This window comes from Dasypus novemcinctus, chromosome 18 (genome assembly GCF_030445035.2).
Source record: "Dasypus novemcinctus isolate mDasNov1 chromosome 18, mDasNov1.1.hap2, whole genome shotgun sequence".
Classification (NCBI taxonomy): Eukaryota; Metazoa; Chordata; class Mammalia; order Cingulata; family Dasypodidae; genus Dasypus; species Dasypus novemcinctus.
Genome location: NC_080690.1, coordinates 33012405 through 33034851, shown reverse-complemented (window position 1 = coordinate 33034851; position 22447 = coordinate 33012405). Strand labels below are relative to the sequence as shown.

Sequence of the window (22447 nt, the reverse complement as noted above, 5' to 3'; positions counted from 1 at the left end):
CAAGGGGTGCTTTCTCCTCCTCAAGGTACTCGCATGCCTGCTGCTTTTCCTCTGCCCAAAACTCTGGATTGGTGAGGCTGTGCTAATGCTCCCCTTTACTCTTTTTGGGTAGAGGCGCCATGTAAGGAGAGAGAGGGGAACTCAAACTGTCCCAGCAAAACCCTTTGGAGGGTGCCGAGGGCTCCGGTGGCTGGCCAGCCTGGTCCTGTGACAGGACAGTGGACAGGTCTCTGCTCCACGGTGTCCCTGGGACACTGGCTCCTCCTAGTGAGTGACAGGAGGATTGGCCAAAACGACACCAAATAGCGACAGTGAGGAAACAGGCGGGCTGCTGGCTCATGGTCACCCCAGCACTTCCCAGCACTTGCGTCCGGTCATCCAGGGCACTTCCCAGGCCTTGGGCAAGTCACCCAGCCTCTTCCCTGTCCTTTAGCTGGAGACCACCATAAGGTCACCTGGCCTCTCTTCTGTCCTTTAGATGGAAACCACTATAAAGCAGAAGCCCCTCCCTTGAGAGTCTCTATCATTAAAAAACCATAGGGAAGCGGATGTGATCAAGCAATTGGGCTCCCATCTACCATCTATAGGTCCCAGATTCGATTCCCGGGGCCTCCTGGTGAAAGCGAGCTGGCCCATGCAGAGAGCTGATGCAATAAGATGATGCAAGAACAAAAAAAAGAGACACAGAGGAAAGACAATGAGAGACACACGCACACCGAAAAAACAGGCAGCTGAGTTGGCTCAAGCGATTGGGTGCCTCTCTCCCACATCGGAAAGTCCTGGGATCAGTTCCCAGTGCCTCCTAAAGAGAAGATGAGAAGAGAAGACAAGCAGACACAGAAGAACACACAGGAACTGGACACAGAGAGCAGACAGCAAACACAATTGGCAAGGGGGACAGGGAATAAATAAATCAAATAAATCTTTAAAAAACAAAACAAAATAAAACCATAGACCATGGAGACAGAATGTCTGGGTTCTCATCCAGACTCCCTCCCTTTCCACCTGTGTGACCCTGGACAAGTTACTTAACCTTTCTGAGCCTCAGAAGTAGGAGCTATTGGAATGAACTTTCCACTAAGCTGCGTGTGGCGCAAAGGCATCTCTCCAACACCTTGCAAATGCCTCCCCAGGTCTTACCTTTAAACAGCGAGGCAGGCGAAAGAGGGGGTTCACACCAAATTTCAAGTAGAGAAAGTCTAAGGGCAGTAGGCAGAGCACGTCCATCTGAAATGCCCATGTGACACCACATGTGGAAAACAAGCAACCTTGGCCCTGGGATTGCGGGACGGAGCGGGTGAGGGGCAGTCTCCACCTTCCCTGGCAAGGGCAGTCACAATGCCCAGGAGGCTGAAGGCGTCCCACCCTCAGGCCCCTGCCTGGTTTTCAGAGCCTGTGGACCACCCCACGGGAAGCTTCATTGCCGTGGAAAATGGCCACTGTGCCCGGTGGGACAGACACCCCACACCCGGCCTGCGTGGCCTCTCGGGGCCTGTGGCCCAGAGGACGCTCCCATGGGAGATGGGACCCACATCCCTCCATGTGGCAGGGACCACATCACACTGGTCTCCAGGGCTTCCAGGACCCCTGAGACGCCGCCTTCCACCTCGGCACACACCTTGAAGCGGCGAGATTTCAGGTAGTTGTTGCGCATCTCCTTTTTGCCCGTCTGGAAGAGAATGGAGTAATGACTGTGAAATGACTGTAGAGCACAGTTCCTGACCTACAAGGAGCAGGGATGGAACCCCTGCAGAACCCCCCACCTGTGTCCATAGTCACAGACCCATGGTCCAAATGGACCCCGGGTGAGCTTTGAGGGAACCTTTGCATTTTACAGGTGAGGAGACTGAGCTCTGGGGGGAAAGAAGCCAGTCCAAGATTGCCCATCTAAATGCTGGAGTTTTTGGATGAAAACAATGATATTGAGCTTCTCCTCCCAGTGCCTCAGTAACCCCAAGATCTGTGCCATTCCATGACCATTTGCAACTTTATTTACTAAGAAGCAGGAAGATGCTCTGATCAGGCCAGGAAAGAGGTCAGCCAGGGAATTCTTCCTCCAGATTTCTTTAGAGGCATAACCTCAACTTGCCTGGGCACGTGGAGCAGCTGCTATCAGTGTGGAATTTTGTGAAGTGATTTGCACAGGGGAGGCTCTGCCTCCTGCTTCTGACAAGTCATAGCCAAGACCCCAATTTCCCCCCTGGTAAGCAGGGGCTGAGTCAGCACATAAATTCTCAAAAGGAGAGCATCTGGAACTCAGCATGTTCTTTGCAGGATCCCCAGGGAATGCCAGTTGTCAGCAGTTACCTGTAGTTACCTGGGCTGAACACTCTACATACATCCGTCAATCCTCACAGCAACCCTAGGAGGTGGGAATTATGACTATCCCTGTTTTACAGAGGAGGAAACTGAGGCTCAGAGACCAATATGTATAGCCGTGGTGCAGCCAGGATTTGAACCAGGTCCACCTACACAAAAGGCCATTCCCTGTACTGTGTGCCCACATTTCATTCCATGTAATCTGAACACGTAAAGGAAGTGCAAAATAAACAACCGTGCTGAGGGCAAGAATGGGCAGATGTTCCGGAGACCGGTCTCCGCTCATTTTCTTGTCTGTCCTAGCAGCCGAAGTCAGTGCCCTGCTGTGGCTGCACGGCCCGCCCCCAGCCACACACCCCCTGCCCGTGACTTACAATGATGTCCCCCCCTTTGACAAACTGCAGGCGCAGCTGGAACACAGTGATGTCCAGGAGGTAGATGAGGTCGCACAGGTAATCCATCAGCAGCCAGAAGAGGAGGTTGTCCGGCCTCTGGTAGGGGAAGGCCCAGCGCACGGGAATCAGCCAGCAGTTCCAGTTCCAGGCCAGCACCACGAAGAACAGCCACAGGATATACATCAGGTCTGTGGGAGGGAGGAGATGGGAACGTCTTGAAAAGCGTAAAAGGTCATGAGTCTTGGGTGTCCACTCCGCCTCTCACGCCCTCACCCCACCTGCTCTCCCCATCCCCCTCCCGCTCTCCTTCCTCTCCCGTTTTGCCTGGGAGCAATGCTCCCCCAGGACTCACTGGTCAGCGGGTCGATGCTCTGAGGAAACTGGTATGTCTTCCAGGGGCGGCGTTTGAACTTGCAGCAGAGCATGTCACAGTAATGCTCCTCCTCCGCCTGCCCTGCCTCGGCCGGCTGTGCGTCTGGGGCGGGTTCTGGGGCTTTCTTGGCTGGGGCTGTGGAATGACACTGGTGACAGTCTGAGCCAATGCTGAGGCCCAGGTAGAAGGCTCCCAACCACAGACCCAAGGTCAGGAGCTGGGGGTCCCACAATCTACAGTCAGCTCTGTGTGGAAACCAAGGCACTCTTCCAGAGCAAGCCCACAGTCCATCTCCACTGGTAGCCTGGTGCCCGCCCAGAAACTCTTATCTATTACCCATCTGGAACTGCTCCCGGGCAGCTGTTCCAAATGAGGTATTTTGGGAAAGTTGGATGTTCCAGTTCAGCCCCTGCTTGTGTGTCTATGTTTGAACCCCTTGGTTCCCTCTGGTGGGCTGGGGGCATTTTGTATCCAGTGCTCCTGCCACACAGGGTCAGAAGGGGTTCCTGGGTATGTGGAGATCAGAAAAATGTTGCTCTAGATTTCTCAGAGGCAGAAATTTGTGCTCCTTCTCCACCTCTAAAATGGGACACTGGATGGGACCACTTCTGAAGTCTCTCTGGCTCTAACTGCCTACCTGTGTATCTATGCTAATGCTTGTCGGTAACCTAGGGATTGGCTCATATAGGTTCAGTATGGCTATGTTTCTAGGATTGTGAAGTCAGCTCTGCCAGGTCCATTGTGGGGCCATGACTTCCAAGACATAGCCCTCCTCTCAAAAGACCAAGAAAACCTTCCCCAACAAGAAAGCATGGCTCCTATTTCCTCCTGACACCTTGAAAGAAAGGTAATACTATTCTAGGGTAGTATCATAAGAATATTCCAACTAAGGCCTCTGAAAAATTAGACCATCCAGTTCCACAGTAGGATGTGCACACCATGTAAGTGCAAGAACTTGAGCTACGTCCCAGAGTGGCACCACCTGCCAGCCAGTGGGAAAAGGGCACAAAAGGAGTAAGGATACTTGCCCTTAGGGAGAGGGGTCCCAGTACAACTGAGTCATTGGTTAGGACATCAACCTTCTCCCCTCCTCTGGGTTTAATCTGTACATTTGGGGTCCAAAGAGTGGTGACGTGGGCTTCTCTCATGCACCCCAATCATTTCCTTGGGGTCACCCTCACCACAAATTGACAGGGATTTGGAGTTCCCACCCCACCCTGGCAGGAGGACCACCTCCAGCCCCGGACTCACAGGGCTTGGGGCTCTCCTCATCGGAGGTGACATCAGGGTCAATGAGCTTCTCCTTCACCTTCTCTGTTCGCTCTTTGAACAGCTTCACCAGCTCCTGGAGCCGGTCGTTGATGACGGCGCTGTTCTGGCTGGCCGTGGAAGCAGCCCGGTCCTGGCCACTGCAGGGGTATCACCCAAAGCTGAGCAGACTGAGCAGGAAGAGACTTGTGTGCCCCAGGGCAAGAGCCAGGCAGCATCTGTGTCCCATCTGCTCCCGTTTCCTTCTGATGTCAGAAACATCAGGCCCACCAGTGGTGAGGGCGTCCGTCTACCATATGGGAGGTCCGCGGTTCAAACCCCGGGCCTCCTCGACCCGTGTGGAGCTGGCCATGCACAGTGCTGATGCGCGCAAGGAGTGCCGTGCCACGCATGGGTGTCCCCCGCGTGGGGGAGCCCCCACGCACAAGGAGTGCGCCCGTGAGGAAAGCCGCCCAGCGCGAAAAGAAAGTGCAGCCTGCCCAGGAATGGCGCCGCCCACACTTCCCGTGCCGCTGACGACAACAGAAGCGGACAAAGAAACAAAAGCAGACAAAGAAACAAGACGCAACAAATAGACACCAAGAACAGACAACCAGGGGAGGGGGGGGAATTAAATAAATAAATAAATAAATCTTTAAAAAAAAAAAAAAAAAAGAGTGTCCAAGGAAGCTTAAAAAAAAAAAAAAAGAAACATCAGGCCCATTCTCACATCTCCTAGGAGGAGAGTCATTTGGGCAAGAAACTCACTTGGGTCCAACTTTTGAAAATGTACCATTGGGATTTTGATCCAAATGAGTAATTTTGAAAAATCTGATCCCATTTGTAATTTAGGGGGAAACTCTTGGAGCTCAGTTCAAAGCTCAGAAAAATCCAACTGTTAGTCCCAGTCTGGGGGGCATTGAGAAATAACTGGCAGAAAAAGCAGAGCGGACATGTTATATATTCCCTTAACTTTAACTTAAAGGAGTTAAATTGTATGCACTTGGGCAAGAGAAAGAGAGAGGAGGGGGAAGAGAGAGAATGAGAGAGAGGGAGGGAGGAAGAATGAGAGTCTGCCTGCCATCCCACTCAGCACGTGCACTGAACCATGGGAGTCCAGACTGGCCGCGGGAATCAGCTCTCCTCTGCGAGGCCTCGCTCTGAGCATCCGCCGAGCTGAATGTGATTCCAGTGTCTACAGAGCTATTCTTTTCATACAGCCACATACCCATACTTAAACCTTTTGTGGTCAGCGGAGGAAGCCGGGCTGGAAACAACCAGCATAGGTTACTGACAGATGGTATTTGGGCATGACAGATATGCTAGCTGCACACTCACCCCCTATCCATTTTCTCCTTCCATGATGCGTCGTCTCTGGGACGCAGCCACCTAGACAGGGATTACATTTCCCAAGTGTGGCCATGTGAGTTCTCTCTGGGATGAGAGAAGAAGTGATATGTGCACCTTTAGGCCTCACTTGTTGAAGAGGACCTGCAGTTCTCCCTTTCTCATGTGACCAGTGTGATCTTGGAACCCCCTGTAGAAGGTGGCAGAGCTGCAGCCAGCTGGGTCCCTAACTGATTGCATGGAGCAGATGTCTCCCCTGGCTTGAAACACGCATCTAATGACATGACTCTCACACAAAGTGGGAAGCATCTTGTTCCTTAGCTCATTGAATCTTTGGGGTCTATTTGTTACAGCAGCTTACCCACCTAGCTAATACAGGGGGTCTCCATGTTGACTTCCTTAAGAGTTGTCAAAGGTAATTTTTATTATTATACCGGATTTTTGCCTTGTATTCTGATATTAAACCCTGAGCCCATCCTGACCTACTGCATAAGTTATGATTCCACCATGTACTAAAATAGGCAGCCGATTTTGGATAAGGTTTTCTTTTTCCCTGCTCCTTTAACTTTGTGAAATTTCCAGTGGTTTCGAGCAAAAATCCATGAAATTATGGATGGAAAAAAAAAAAAAAAGACCAGAAGGAAAGCTTAGGTGGTTCCAGTTCCGTCATGGAGAAACGTGAAAGTCGGGGAGTTGGGGTGGAGTTGGTCTCAGCGGGCGTGGTCATGCTGGGGTGGTTTCCTCCTCATCTTCCTCTGCTGCAGGTTTGGGCTCCACGACCCGCAGTTGCAGCATTTCATGGAGGTGGAAACACCAAAGCAGCGCTTTCAGCAGCTGGTGCACCCGATGACTGAACTTTGTTGGAAGAAGTGCGTGGACAAGCCTGGGCCAAAGTTGGACAGTCAGGCCAAGGCCTGTTTTGTGAACTGCAATTAAGTGCCTTATTGATACAACTCAGTTCATCTTTAATCAACTGGAACAGATCCAGTCTTCTCTGAAAGTCTTTCCGACTCATCTTGGCATCACCTCTTTGGAAAAGAGCTGTTGATGGGATGGTTGAAGTAAAGGTTGCAGGGGGTTTGGCTCCTACCTTTTATGACTCTTGGGACATCCTGTCATCTGAGCATGAACAGAGACCACTTACTTTTGAGTGGAGCTTGACGGACATATATGTTCTTTTTTGGAAAAATTAATTTATTTCTCCCCAGCCCCTCGTTGTTTGCACTTGCTGTGTCTGTTCATCTTCCTTGTTTCTTTAGGAGGCATCAGGAACTGAACCCAGGACCTCCGCTATGGGAGGGAGGCATCTAATCACTTAAACCACCTCCACTCCCTGCTTTTGTTGTGTCTCATTATGTTTTCCTCCCCAAGACTCTTGTTGCATCATCTTGTTGCATCAGCTCACCTCGCCCGCCTGTTATGTCAGCTCACTATGTTCTTTAGGAGTCACCCCTGCTCCCTGCTTTGTTGTGTCTCTTTTTGCATCAGCTTGTCATGCTTGTTTGCTGTCTTCTTTAGGAGGCACTGGGAACTGAATCAGGGACCTCCCATGTGGTAGGCAGGAGCTCAATCACTTGAGCCACACCTGCTTCCCCATAGATATTCTTGGTTGTGCTTTTTAATGCTAACCTTACAAAAATAATTGACAAATGAATGGAAAATTCTAGTAGATGCATATTACTGTATGCTTTTCTCAAAGTTCCATTATCTGCTTCCTATAACTTGATAGTGGGACCACAGAGGTAACATCTGTCATTTGTGTGGATTCACTTTTGTGTGTATTAGAAAGGGCAGCGGTAGGGGGAGAATAATTTGATACTGAAATTACAAGCCTCCTTATCTAGTGTTTGACTATCATGCTAAGGAAAAAAGTCTATGGAGTATTCAAATTGTACACCTCAGCTTTCTAGATTATCTTCCTCCCCTATACTACGATTTACTTAAAAACCTATATAAAGCATGCTCTGGAAGCAGTATGGGCAACTGAGAGTCTAGAGGCCTTTAGTTAAAAGGAATTTAGACAGTGAACATAATGCTCATTCCTAGACTGCCATAAGGAAGAAGTGAACTCACTCTGTGTTGCAGGGCACAAAATTAAAAGATGTGCCTTAAGTGTCAAAAGCTAACAGCAGTTTCAGGTAGAGGTGCATGCCTAAGGTTAATCAGTATAGATTCCATTTGTTGCAGTCTTTTCATAAATAAAATAAAAAGCTTCTACAAGGAGAAAAAGAAAAAAGGAGGAGGAGGAGGAGGGGGAGGGGAGGGGAGAGGGAGGGGAGGGAAAGGGTGTCGCCGAGCTCCAGGGCCAACAGGAAGCAGCCCGGGCAGGACACCCAGCCTGGTCTGACTGCTTGGAAGCCACGGGCAAAGTCGGCCTTGAGGCCAAGCGTTCAAAACCATCATGCTCCCCACCCCCTGGCCCCGGCCTCCCCTCGCCTGCCCATCCCCACCCAGCCTTCCAGCTCTCGAGCCCCCAGAGGTGGCCTCCACTCACTCGGTGCCCTGAGGTGTGGGGGGGTCTGACCAGGCGACCACGGGGGACTCAGCTGGTGACAGCACCTTGAGCTCTTCGGCCTCATCGTCCTGGGAGGGCAGCCTCTTCCTGCATGGACACAGACATGGGAAGGTGCCTTCAGCAGAGGGCAGGGGTGCCAGGGGGAAGTGGAAATGCTCTGACCCCTGCAGGTCATCCAGAGTCTCAACGGACTTCCACGCCAGACCTCTTCTCCTCTCCCCCAGCCTCAACCACATGAGTCAGGTCTCCACCACTGGAACTTCTAGAGGAGTACAGAAAGAGGGACATGCAGCATCCTACTTTATTCCAGAAGGCTCTGAAACAACCCCCTGTTACTTCTGCCAATTTGCAAAGGATGGCAAGACTCAAAGGATGGCAAGTCTAATTAAAAGGACAGCTGCCTGTAACAAGACTGGGACCCCAAGACCCACAGCTGCGACCCAGACTCGGTCCTCCCATGCCCAAACCAGCGCCCTCTCTTAGCTTGGAGAACCCAGAACCAGCAGCACACACACACACACACACACACACACACACACACTTCCTAGTGCCGGCCCTGGGCTAAGCACCTCACATGCAGTAGCTCACTGCACTCTCACCACAATTCTAGTAGGCAGGGGGTATTTTTATCTCCATTTTACAATGGGGTGATGGAGACCTGGATGCTTAAGTGACTTCCCTTAAACCCCACATCTGGTCAGTGGTGAGCTGGGATTTGCTGCAAACCAAGGCCTTCAGCTGTGAGACAAACCTTGCCCAGGTGCCCCTCAGTCAGGCCTGTGGTTTCTGTGGCTTCTTGGCACCAGAGGTGACCCCCGATCCTCATTATGTCCCTGACCACAGGCAGGCTTCAGAAGTCTCCCTTCTCAGAGCCAGGCTTGGACAGAGGCTCATACATAACTTGGCACATATATATATAACATACAACTTGGCACTGTCTGCAAATGATTTGTTTGTTATTTTGACTGGTTGCTAATTGTCTATCTCTGCCCCACTAGACTATCAGTCAGCAAGGGTGGGCCCTTATCAGGCTATTCCTTGGCATATCCCCAGTTCCAGATCAGAACTCAATACAAAAATGTTAAAAATGTTTGTGAATGAATGAATGAATGAATGAATGAATGAATGAATGACAGGGACAAAGAGAACCTCACACGCCCAGCTCATAAGCAGAAGACAGGAGGCTTGGATTCTGGTCCCATGTGATCTTAGTTCCTACCCTCATCCCCAACTATCCTCACCTTGACCTCAACCTCTATAATTTCCCTGGTCATATAAAGGGAACAGAGGGAGGTAGACCAGGTAGACCAGACTGCAACCCTGGTCAAGTTATTTCTGGGTTCTTCACTAAATTTTGTGCATAATCCAGTAATCGCAACTCTGGGCTCTGGCTGGACTGATAGGAGCTATGAGATGCTTATTCACAAACTGGGGGAGATTATGGCTCTTTTCTCCATATTAGGTTGACCACATTCAATCACCTCTGTTCTGGTGGGTTCCTGACCTCAGATGAGAAATTAACTCAAGGACCCATGGATGAGAGCAAAAAAATAACGAAAAAGAAAAGACGGGAAGCAGATGTGGCTCAAGCGATTGCACTCCTGCCTTCCACATGGGAGGTCCCAGGTTCAGTTCCTGGTGCCTCCTAAAGAAGATGAGCAAGACAGCAAGCTGACATGATGGGCTGGCACAATGAGCTGGCACAATAAGATGATGCAACAAGAGATACAACAAGGCAGGGAGCAGAAATGGTTCAAGCCATCGGGTGCCCCCCTCCCACATGGGAGGTCCCGGGTTTGGTTTCCGGTGTCTCCTGAAAAAGGAAGATGAGCATACAATGAATGGACACAGTGAGGGCAAACAATGAGGCGTAGGGTGGGGGTGGGGTGGGGAATAAATTTTAAAAAATAAATCTTTAAAGAAAAGAAAAGAAAAGAAAAGAAAAGAAAAGAAAAGAAAAGAAAAGAAAAGAAAAGAAAAGAAAAGAAAAGAACCCTCTCTCCAGTCAGCCAAGGCAAGAAAAGCACTAGTAGGTCCCCCTTAGTTTAAATACATCATTCACAAAGCACTGTGCTATACTTTACAGTTTTCCTAGAGATGCATTCAGGACTTTCTTTTGGTTATCTGGTTCAAGTTATCCAAAGCCAACTCTAGCCATGCAATGACTAATTTATCTGAAGAGGCACAAAAACGTACAAAACCTTCACCAGAAATCCCACCCTTTAGAAGGGAGCCCAAGGACAGAGAGCAGGAGATCAAAGAGATGTTCACTGGGGCATCTTTGAGACTCAGAGTCGTCCTGAATGATATTGCAGGGACAGATGCAGGACATTGTATATGCTGCCATAACCCACTGGATGGACTAGGGGAGAGCGTGAACTACAATGTAAACTATGGTCCGTGCGGTGTGGCAGTGCTCCAGGGTATATTCACTAAATGCAATGAAGGTGCCTTACTGATGAAAAGGGATGTTGATGTGGGAGGAGCAGGGGGTATGGGGAGTGGGGTATATGGGAACCTCTTATGTTTCCTAACGTAGCATTTTCTGTGATCTATTTTTTTTTTAAAGACAATTTATAAAAAGTCAAAAACAAACAAAGAGACAGTCACAGCCCCATGATGCACAGTGCTCAACAAGAGGGATTTGGAAAATCCATTCTGGCACATGGACTTGGTGGAATGGCATGCAGCTGTCTTAAATGAGCATTAAGGAGACAGTCTTGCAATATGAAAAAGGGTTCAGGAAATTAGATTAAGTAAAAAGAATAGAAGCCTGAATTAGATTGCTCCTTTGATTAGAACCCCCCCCCCACACACACACAAAAGCATTTATAAACAAGGTATAGAAGAGAATGCAGAAAAATAAAAACAACATTTAAACTGGTGGGATTATGGATGATAATTTTTCTAATGTTGTTTGGTGTTTCCATTATAACATTTAATAATAAAATGGGGAGGGGGGGCAGAAATTAGCACTATCATACTGTGGTGGTTTGGAGCTTTCTGAACCCTAGAAAAACATGCTCTTAAACTCATTCCACTCCTGTGGACATGACCCCATTGTAAGCAGGACCTTTCTGATGAGGTGACTTCAGTTAAGGTGTGATCTGTATCAACCAGGATGGATATTAGTCCTATTACTCGAATCCTTTATAAGCAGAATAAAATTTAGGTAGAAAAAAAGCCACAGAGGGAGCAGCAAGAAGCTGGACATAACCGAATCTAGAAGAAAAGGAAGAGACCAGAGGGGCTGGCTCCGTGCATTTCCATGTGACAGAAGAGCCTGGACCAAGGATCGCCAGCAACCAGCCCCAGAACGCCACTGTCTTTGGGGAGAAAAAGCATCGCCTTTATGGTGCCTTGATTTAGAGCTTTTCCTAAGCTCAGAACTATGAGACTGCCCATTGCATGGTATTTTCTTGGGCAGCCAGGGAAACTAAAACACGTACATATTAATCCTTCAAACATGCACCTGAGAATTTGGGGGACAAGCTTCCTTGGCGGGCTCTGGCAAAAAAGCCTCAGCCAGTAGAGAAAAGAACTGGTGTAATGTGAGTTCTGACACCAACTCACTGTGTGACCCTGGGCCAGCCGCTGCCCCTTTCTGACCTCAGTCTGCTCATCTGTCAAATGGACAGGTGGTTCAATGCTGTGGAAAGCCCAAGAGAAACATAAAAGCTGACCTGTGGGTCTCTGAAGCTGAGCCTGGGACGGTTAGGGTGTCAGATTTGGCAGGAGAAGGTGGTGGCAGCACAGGTGAGGGCAAATTTTCCTCCACGATGAGGGGGCGGCTGTCAGCATCGGCATCTTCCACCTGCACCTCTGGGTGCTCTTTCGTGGCAGGCACTTAGGAAGAAGAAGCAGAGGAGAGTCAGAGAGAGAAAAAAGCTGGGTCCCAGGGCCTTGCTGTGATCTTGGTGAAAGCATGTGCCTCTGGCAGGCTCACCTCCTGACAGGGCACACAGGAAAGCTCCATGCAGGGAGTGCAAGAATGCAGAGCCCAGGGCCCCCAGAAGCCACAGCCAGCCCAGCCACAACAGGAGCCACGATGCCACAGAAGCCACAGGAGTCCTGGATGCAGCCTGGAATCTAGTTCTCCAGAGCCCAGCCTGGCTTCCCTGAGCCTGGAGAAGCATCAGGGACCCAAGGTGGCAGGCAGCGCCGAGAGAGGGCCTGGGAGAGCCAGCATCCAGGAGCCTGGCCTACACAGCCATGTGACCATGTGCCAGCTGCCCCTCCCCCCACTCTGGACCTTGGTTCCCCATCCCAAAGTGGGGGTGAAGATGACTTCCCAGACCCGAAGGGGAGAAGCCTCACATTCTAGAAGAGCCTCAAATGGAGACCTTTGGGTGCTTCCTCCAACCAAGAGTAACATACTGTCTTTGTAATAGAGAGTGGGTATGTGTGCTTATTTGTGAAGTGAGCATTTACAGCATATGTTTGGGTACCTGCTCTGGACCCCCGAAAGGCCTATGCCGTGCCCCCTGTCCTGAGAGCCGGGTTCTCCCTGGGAGCCTCAGCAGGGCCCTGCCTTGGTTCCATCAGTAACCCAGACCTGCCCGAGGCCAAGCTCAGGGAATGCTGAGGGGCGGGGACGGCCTACCCCACCACATGTGGGTGGGACCACCCCTAGCACTGCCTGGGCACAGCCCCCAGAATGCACTGTGAAATAATCAGACACGTGGTCGAAACGGCCCCCCTGGGGGAAGTCAGCACCTTGTGGAGCTGCTCGCACTTTTTTACCGTTTGGCAGAAGGCCCAGGAGGAGACCTCAAGACTAAATGGCATTTGTTTTACTAAGGCCAAGCCTTCCAGGAAAGAAGATGAGCAGGGATTGAGAATTTAAACTATACATATACCTATACCTATATCTATCTATCTATCTATCTATCTATCTATCTATATATATATATATATAGTTTGTACATATATATTGTAAAGGAGAAAGTTTGCCCAGACTAGAAGGATATTCACTGGGCTGTGGGAAGGAAGCGAGAGCACAAAGCAGACAGTATCTCACCTGACTTCCCTGAACACCTGGACAAGTGACTGGAGGAGGGGAGGGGGTCTGGAAGCAGCCAGGACAGGGCAGCCCCTCAAAGATGGGCAGGGCCCCAGGCCCAAAGCCTCCATGTGGCTGTCTCATGGGGCGGGGGCAGCGGCTTCCTCCATCCCTTGCCTTGTCCTGGGTGAGACCCTGCAAATTTGACCCCCAGGAGAGGAGGGCATTTTATTTCCCACCAGCTTGGCAGAGTGGGAATTCAAGATAGAAATTATATTGGTTTATATTACTTTGATGTATAGAATAAAACCTATAAAGAACAGTTTTGTATGTAGTACACTGGTTTAGAGAATGACAATCTTCACCATTAGGCACTTCCTACATTTGTCTCATCTCTGTGCTTTTACATAGTGACCCTTTCAACCTTCCCAGGCCCTCTGTGAGGTAGCAGGTACTGTTGTCGCCAGTTTGTGACACAGGAAACTGAAGCACACAGAGGTGAAGAAACTTTGTGCAGAGCGCACGCTCTTATCCCATCTGGAGGTGGGGGCCGGCAGACGTGGAGGCTCAGGGGGTGCTAGCCACTGCCCCTGAAACGGGAATAACGCACTCCCCCCCTCACCCCGTCATCACTGCCTGGTCTTTGGCATCCAAAATCACCAGGAGTTATACCAAAGCCAGTTCAAGTCACTGGCCCGGGATGTCACCAGGAACATTTTCTAAAGGCTGGCCCAGGAACTAGAAAGAACACAAGATGATTGTAGACAGTACTGACAAGACAAAGCACAATGAGAACACGCCTCTCCTTTCAAGTCTCCCTAGTTCCTGCCCAATCAGGGAGGAAGCCTCAGCTCCTACATCTGACTCGTCCTGATCCCTTTTCGGCTAAGGGAGCAGGCCTCTGGGGTGAGCGTCCAGCAGGACCACAGAGCTCACTCAAAACTCTCAGCACAGTTTTGTGGTCAGTGTACTTGTTGCTATAGTTGCCTTCTATTTACAGCACCAATGCTGGTTCTTCATTTAATTGAACAGCAATATATGAACTTTCCTGTTTAAATACATTTAATTAAACAAAAAATAAGTCCATTGAAAGAGAAAAAGTAAGCAAATACCAGTTGCGTCAGTACAGAAGACAGCAGAAATCAGGGAATGACCCACGGGGTGGAGGCTGGGGAATCCGTGGCAGTGACTGGACTCGGGGCTTGCCTTTGGAAGGCTGAGCCTGGGGTATCGTCCCTTGTCACGGAGATGCCTCCTCGCCCCCACTCTCTGTCCACCACAAGCCAGGGAGAGAAGGACTCCCTGTGGGGTCTGCCTGCCCGGACTGACCTCAGAGGCAACCTCAGATAGTGTCATCCAAAAGGAGGCAAAAAACAAAGCAAAGCAGAAGGGAAAGGGGAGGTCTGGCTGAGTTAAAGCAGAAAGGAACAGGGCTCAGCCTGGCGGCACCGTGTCCTGTGCATTCAGGGAGAAACAGGAGCCCGCTGCCAGTGTGGGGACCTTGTCACAATTAAAAAGACCCAGCTGGGCTGTGCACAGGGGCCCTGAGGACACCCCTCCTGGTCTCCCTGCTGGTACCGGGGGTGGGGTGGGGGCCTCTCCTTCCCTAAAGTAGCATTGGCTGGGCAGACAGCAAGAGCTCCCAGAAAACTCACAAAGGCATAGTCTCTGCCTGCCACGGGCCCCCACGGGCCTCTTCTGCTCCATTTCCTTTAGGCCCCACCCCCAGAAGCCTCTTGGCCCGGATCGCTGAGTGATTTGTTTAAACTATCGTGTGAGTGACTACCTGTATAAAAATTGATGACCTGCAGAAAACAAGGTGTAACCCAAAGGGATGAACAGCTAAATGTGGAGTTTCGGGCCACGGGAGAAGGAGACTGAATCCCTTAAGTCACCGTCACAAAGTAGGATGAGGGCAATGATCAGCCAAGCAAGAGGGGTGGTTTCCCACGAGACCGACCAGTGCTCCCACTCCAGGGCCACTGCACCCCTGCAGGAAGACAGCCCAAGCTAGGCGGAAGCAGCATGCCATGGGCGCAAGCGCGCTGGGCAGGCGAGGCCACGCTACCTAGACGGCGGACGTTGCTCCTGGTCTCTTTGGCGCGGCATGATTTGGACAAGGTCGTCCTCCGGACGGTGAGGACGGGGATGCGGGAGGTTGGGGGGCGGTAGCTGGGCACATTGGGGAGATGCTCCGCCAGGTTTGGGGGGGCAGGTCCAGGGGCCGCCTGGCCAGGCGGCTGATCTTGGACCAGGAGATTCAGTTCCACGTCCCGGTCTGGTTTTGCCATGGTGCTGGGGCTGCAACGAGGGACATGGAGTGGGAAGGCTCCTCTCGGCTCTCACAGGCCCTACCAGTCTGCTGCAGCAGCACTAGCCAAGGCCTGAAGCATCACTTTCGTCCCTGGAGGTAAACATCTAAGGCAGTTGCCAAGACCCATGCTGGTCTACTCCACAGCTCTGAGGAAGGCCTGCAACCCCCCAACTTCTTGTGGTCTCTCTGCTGACCCACCGCTGATAGCATTTCCCATCTCAAAAAAAATGTGAATCAAAGAATCCAGAACTCATAGATTCTTAGACCCATAGAACCTGGGACTCAAACATTCTTAGCCTGGTAGAAATTTTCCATTCCAAAGAACCCTGGAGGTCAACTAATCTCACTTCCAACTAGAAGCAGTACTTCTTCCAAGGGCCCCAACTCTTAAACCTGGCTGCACACAGACATCTGAGAAAGTGTGAAATTTCTGATGTCCAGTCCCATCCTCCGAGATTCTGATTTGATGGCCTGGGTGAGGCCGGGCACCAGGGTCTTTGATATCTCCCCAAATGAGTACAACGTGCAGTCAAGTTTGAGAACCAGGGTGGGAGTCTCTCCAGAGCTAACATGCAGATTGAGCTCCCAGAAATCTCGTTAAGAGGCAAATTCTGATTCAGCAGGTTCCAGCTAGGGCCAGAGATCCTGCATGTCTTAAGGAACTCCCAGATGAGGCCAAAACGACTTTTGAGTGGCGATGGACAGGTGGCTGTGACTCCGTGTTTCTCACAGTGTGTCCCAGACCGCCCGCCTCCCCACCACGTAGAGGAGGCCTGCCAGCCCCAGGGAGACGGAGGAGCCCTGCTCGGCAACGTCAGAGTCAGCGCTGCGGGCCCTCACCACCTCCCCAAGCCGCCTCTCCCTTTGCTTCACCAGACACACAGAAATTGAGCATCTCGGCGGTGGGGTGGGACGATGGAGGGAAGGTGTGCAGGGTGGGGTACACACCCGGCCTGAGAGGGGCCCAAGGCTGAGGGCAGCTAGAGGCCACTGGCCCTGCCGGAGCTGAGCTAGTCTCTTCTTTCTCTCTTTGCTCAGATGCTCAACAGCTGGTGCTTAAGGAAAGGGTGGCCGCGTCGTCGCGGGCCCCTGAGAAGTCTCTGTATGGGGCTGGAGGCTGAATTCATTTACCTGCTGTGGGCTTTGGCTTTCACAGAGTGAGGGATTCTCCAGAGGAGGCGGCCCACATTCCACCCCCGCACTGTGCTGACCCTGGGAAGACACTCGGTGAAAATCACGTGGATGGTGGGAACCTGCAGGGCTCACAAAGGGGCTGCTTCCTCCAGGGGCCTGGGGCAGGGCCCCGAGGCAGGGGGAGGGACACCCCACCACGCGCCCTGCCCTGCGCCCTGCCCCGCGCCCTGCCCCGCGCTCCCTGCCCCGCGCCCTGCCGTGCACCCTGCCCCGCGCCCTGCCCCGCGCCCTGCCCCGCGCCCTGCCCCGCGCCCTGCCCGCTCCCAGCCTCTGTGGGTAAATGGGCGTGGCCAGGACCTGCTCCATCCTGAGCCAGGACCTTTTCCTCAGGCCTTTCCCCTGCGCCGACTAGGAGGAGGAGGAGGGGTGTGGGGCTTCCGGGTCTTAGTGGGGAGGGGAGGAGGAGGCTGGGGGTGTAGCTATGTGACTTCCAGGCAGAGAGAGGGACAGGGAGGCAGTTGCTAAGCTCAGCATCTCCCCCCACCAGCACCCCTGGGGGACAACCACCCACAAACCAATTCAGGGTCGGGTGTTCCAAGCCTGGTCCCATGAAGTAGTAAACCACAGACACCGAGACCCTGGCCCCAGGGCAGGCCAGAGGGGAGCCCCGAGCTCTTGGGTTGACTGAGACTGGAACCCCAGACCCTCCTCTCTGCTCGCAACAATCCAGCCTGCTGGCCTTTCCACAAAGGTGGCTCTGACCACGGCCTCCGACCACCTCCTGACTCCTTCCTAGAAGCGCCAGCTCTGGGACCCGACCTCCAGTGCCACCTACTCTGGCCTCAGCTGCGCGGCCTCCTCGCCCAGCTCTCGGCTCCAGCCTGAACGTCCCCCTCTGCCTGCCCTCGCGGCCCTGCTCCCCCTGCACCCACCCCACCGGGAACACTGTGCTCGCTCCCCAGGCGCCTACAGCTCTTGAGGAACCAGCCTGCCCCCTGCGCGAAGCCCTGTGCCAGCCCACCTGCCCACCGTGACGCGCCCTCCCAGACCCCTCAGCTGCAGGGCCGGCCGGCGCCTTTGTGCCTTCGTGCGGAAGGCAGGCATCTGGCGCTTGGTCCGAACGGTGGATTTCTCTGCAGTCGAATCTCCACCCTGTCCCAGGTGGCGACCCTCTGGGACAGCAAACATCTGGTCTGGTGCACCTAGGCGACCCGAGTGCCCGTCCCCAGGCCTGGTGCTTTGTGGTGGCACAGATGTGCATGAAGACAACAGGGGACGCTTTCCGAAGGCCGGGTGGGGAGCGGGCTCAGGGCTTGGGGTTGGGACACCTGGGCTGGGCCCACCTCTGTCGCCGGCTGGCTGGGACAAAGGCATCCGCGCCCCGTCATCGCCTCCCCCTCCATGCCAGCGACAGGTTGGCTGCCCCCACCCTGCCTCTCCCTTACTCTGCCCAACAATCTGAGTAGGTCCCATTATCGCCCTGTTATTTTCTTGATTTGGCAGCCACCGCTCAGAGAGGTGGCAAAACTGCCCCAGATCACACAGCAAGGAAGAGGGAAGAGCCAGGAGTGAAACTCAGGCCGCCTGATGGGCGTGGTTCCCATGGGTGGGGGTGGCTGGGAGGAGGGTTTCCCCAGCCCCCCTGGGAACCCAGGCCTCAGCTGCAGTTCCTCTAGGGCCTTGGAAATGCATCATCAGGCTCTGATAATGCCGCCCCACGACACAGAAGTGGGGGAGGGGGCAGGGCAGGGTTGGAGGGGGGCTGCCCCTACTCTGAGGCCACCCCGGACACTCCTGACCCACCTCCTTGGCTCCCAGCACACACACCTACCTCCTGAGCTGGTCTCCTCCTGTGGCTCCTGTAGAAAATGAAGTGGAAACAGAGGGTGCCCATCAGCCCCGGCCCAGCCCTGGCCTACCCCAGCCCCCTCGGGGATCTGTCTCCAGGAGCCCTCCAGGCCCCAGCTCCTCGCCTTGCCCACCCAGCTGGCCGGGCCCGCCCGGTCCTCCTGCGGCCTCCAGGGAGGCGGCTACGACCTGCACAGGGCCGTACACACAGGGGCCCCAACGCCTGCACCCGCCCCGTGAGCGAGGGGACCTCCCTGCGCAGCCTGTGCTTATGGGGACAAAGCAATGCAAGCGGCTTCCGGGGGACTCCCCGCCCAGGCGCCGCACTTCACAGAGTGCAGATCCTTTGGCTCCTACAAACCCCGTGGAGATGTTTTTACCTCCATTTTACAAAAGGAGCCACTGAGGCCCGGAGCACGGAGGAGACTTGCCCAGAATCGTGCAGCCACGGGGGGACCGGAGCCCCCCCCGGCGCCTCCCAAGTTCCTCCCGACACCACCCGGCCCCTGCTATAAGTGGGCGGGGCCTCACGGCGCCCCCCCCTCTCTGCTGCCCCTGCCCGGGGCGTCTCCCCGAGCGCGCAGGCCCCGCCCCTCCACCAATGCCGGCCGGGGCCCCGGGGAGCCCGCCACTGGGTCGCAGGGCGCTCTGTACCTGGTGTGAGGACTTCGGGCTCCGGGCTCGGCCTACTCCGCTCGGCTCCACGCCCGTCTGCGCCACCAGACAGCTATCCAGCAGGACACTGCGGCCCCCGGGGGGACAGGAGGAAAGGCTGGCGTTAGGCTGCTCAGTGTTTCTTGAACTCTGCTGAGGGCTAGCTCTGTGCCAGGGGCTGGGGCCACAAAAATGCCTCACCTCACGAGGCTCCCGCTGCAGGGGGGCAGCAGACCCCACACCCTGCCACCAACCGCCCTCTCTGAGACGTGTTCCAGGGAAGGGGCTGTGGGAGCCCAGAGGACACAGCCACAACCTGCCCAGGAAGGAGGGCTTCCCAGAGGAGGTGGCCTGGGAGCTGAGGCTTGCGGGCACTGAGCATGTCTCAAGGAATAGATGAGGAAGGGTGTCCAGGAAGGGGGAACACCATGTGCAAAGAAAACTGTGAAGGGCTGTTTGAGGAACTGTCTTCTGGAGTGTAGCCCAAGAACACTGTTCAAAGTATATGCCCAGCATTTCCCGGTTGAGGGTGTCCAGGTAACCTTGGTGATGCGAGCAGGGCAGGGTGGATGAGAACAGCAGTGCCCAGAGAGGTGAGCTGAGCTAGCCAAAGGCACACAGCAAAGCCTCCCAGACCACACTAATCGCGGACCGTGCTGCTGCACCTGCTGAAGGCATCAGAGAACCTGCCCAGGCAGGAGGCATGAATAAGTGACAGGGCCAGGAGCAAGGCTACTGGGAAGGGGGGGACTCTGGCAAATGCGAGAACCATCTAGAGACAGATTCCATTCTGCTTGGAACAGGGCCCAGGGTGGCCGGGACTGATTTTCAAGAGGACCATGAGGAAGCGGACTTGGCCCAGTGGTTAGGGCGTCCGTCTACCACATGGGAGGTCCACGGTTCAAACCCTGGGCCTCCTTGACCGGTGTGGAGCTGGCCCATGCGCAGTGCTGATGCGCGCAAAGAGTGCCCTGCCACGCAGGGGTGTCCCCCTTGTAGGAGAGCCCCACGCGCAAGGAGTGCACCCGTAAGGAGAGCCACCCAGCGCAAAAGAAAGTGCAGCCTGCCCAGGAATGGCACCGCACACACGGAGAGCTGAAACAACAAGATGATGCAACAAAAAGAAACACAGATTCCTGTGCCGCTGACAACAACAGAAGCGGACAAAGAAGAACACGCAGCAAATAGACACAGAGAACAGACAACCGGGGTGGGGGGGAGGGGAGAGAAATAAAATAAATCTTTAAAAAAAAAAAAAAAGAGGACCATGAACTGTATGTTTTTTAGACAGAATCTCCTAAACTTTAGATCTGATCATTCGTTCAAGTTAATATATTTATATTAATCTATAGATACACAAAAGAGCCTGTTTCTAGGTTAAATTGGGCCTTCCAATGTCTCTGTGCAACATCTGGGTTAAAATGCTGACCCAGGACCAGAGGCTAACATGATTTTTGTAGTGTGAATTAAACTCTGCTCCCTAATGGCCCCACCCCACGGGTCCTGCCCTGTCCCACAGGCTCCTGTGACCGAAGGGCTCAGAGAAGATGTTCCAGGGTGTCCTTCCCCAGCAGAACTGGTTTCACCATCCGCCACCCAGAGGGCCAAGCCTCAGCCCTCGCGAGGTGGATGAGGAGGCAGGGCCAGCACCCTAGAGCCAGAGCGGCTGGCTTGGCACGCAGCCCTCCCTCGCTCTCACCCAAACAACCCTGAGAGGCCGTCCCCATTCCAGCTTAGAAAACGGGGCCCCGGCAAGTCCGATGGCCTGCCCGCTGTCACAGGGCCTGTGCAAGGCCGCGCCTGACCTCTGTCCCCAGGCGGTGCCCCGAGGTCTCCACCCCGTTGCCCGCCTCTAGGAGTCTACAGGGCCCTGCGTGGCCAGCAGGAGTAAGGCAAAGTGTCTGGGTGACCCCAGCACCCAGCTCCTTCCTTGCTCTTCGCCGTATAGGTATTTCCATTCCGAGGGGCCCGACCGACCAGGGTCACACTCCTCAGCCTGCCCGGGGAGAGAGATGTCCTTAGAGAGATTCAGGTCCCAAAAGCAGGGCCGCGGGCGGGCTGTCACGGGCCACCGGGTCCTTCGGCCTTCGTGAGCCCTTCTTCCATAAGAAAGACACTAAAAAGTGTGCCTGCACCGGAATGAAGAGTAACACGGTCACATTCCACTTGGAAGGCTCACTTTTTTCCCTTCTGGTGTTGAAAGAAATGAAAACATTCTCACGGGCCCCTCTTGCGGACCCTCTGCACTGCGAGTCGGCCTGCAGGAAGGGTCAGCTGCACAGCTGCTGGGGGGAGGCCGGCCCCGTCCAGACACGGGCCCTTTTGGGACCTGGAATAGAAAGAGCCCGGAAAGGAACTTCCCAGCAGGCTTCCTGGGCTCCTGCTCATTCCAGGAAATCCACTGCGTTCCCTCGGGCAAGTCCCCGGGAGGCCCTCCAGCTGCCTCTCTTTGCTCTTCTACCCAAAGGGAGAGGACGTGCCCGTGCTGGACTGCTGGCTTATTTGAGGGAGGTTAGAAGGGCCAGTTAGAGTCTCCTGGAAAAGTAAAAAAAGACTTCCCCTGGACTCCACATCTCTAAAAAGGGCTAGCAGCTTTCCCCGCCGGTAACACCGAGCGTCCACTTTGGCTTGAGTGAGATTGGCTGCCGGCAGGGCACGTGCAGGGACCCATCCCAAGCCTCAGTCCTCTCATCTGGGAAGTGGGATTAATATAATGGAACCTGCCACCCCAGGTACCCTCGGCACAGTGTCTGGCATGGAAAAAAAAAAAAAATGAACCAAACGGCAGCAGTTATTCTTGTTCTTGTCACCGTTGTTATTTTATTAATCCCAGAGGAGGCCGTGATCTGCAGGGTCATGGAATCACCCACGTGGATTTAGGAACGTTTTGCCCAAACCTCCCCAGCCAGGGGGACCCTAAGGCAGGAGCCCAGGCTATCCTGGGGCCCGTGTACCAAAGCCACGTTGCCTGGGTCCTGCCAACGCCCCCTCTTGCCCTGCCTGGAAGCAGCAGGCCAGGGGCATCTGGAAAGTTCCCACATCCTGGGGATTTCCAAGCAGAGGGACAGACAGAGCCTGGCTGAGGAGGGCATCCCTGGACACCCCCCAGCTTCCCAAGTTCAAACAACATTTAACAGCCCACACCTCCTACCCCAAGGCACCCAGGGGGCTGTGCCCCCCAAGCTAAGGTCCTCGCTGTCACCGTCAGCACACTCTCACCCCAGCATCCCACCCCAACGGAGGGAAGGAGGGGTGCCCCCAGGGAGAAGCAGCCACCTACTTGGGTCTCGCTGTCTTT

The 22447-nt window shown here is 53.7% G+C and overlaps 1 protein-coding gene across 1 annotated transcript in view; it reads right to left on the bottom strand.

The window, feature by feature from the left end:
• CNGB1 (cyclic nucleotide gated channel subunit beta 1) overlaps positions 1-22447 on the bottom strand; it is an 82434-nt gene that overhangs the window by 35110 nt on the left and 24877 nt on the right. The window contains exons 16-26 of the mRNA XM_071208983.1: positions 21375-21478; positions 19150-19206; positions 18479-18506; positions 15268-15500; positions 11881-12043; positions 8177-8284; positions 4339-4496; positions 3067-3222; positions 2694-2902; positions 1619-1669; positions 1141-1227 (exon numbers count right to left, since the gene is read on the bottom strand). Of these exons, the coding sequence (XP_071065084.1) occupies positions 1141-1227; positions 1619-1669; positions 2694-2902; positions 3067-3222; positions 4339-4496; positions 8177-8284; positions 11881-12043; positions 15268-15500; positions 18479-18506; positions 19150-19206; positions 21375-21478 (1354 nt within the window). The remainder of the gene's footprint in view (positions 1-1140; positions 1228-1618; positions 1670-2693; positions 2903-3066; positions 3223-4338; positions 4497-8176; positions 8285-11880; positions 12044-15267; positions 15501-18478; positions 18507-19149; positions 19207-21374; positions 21479-22447) is intronic.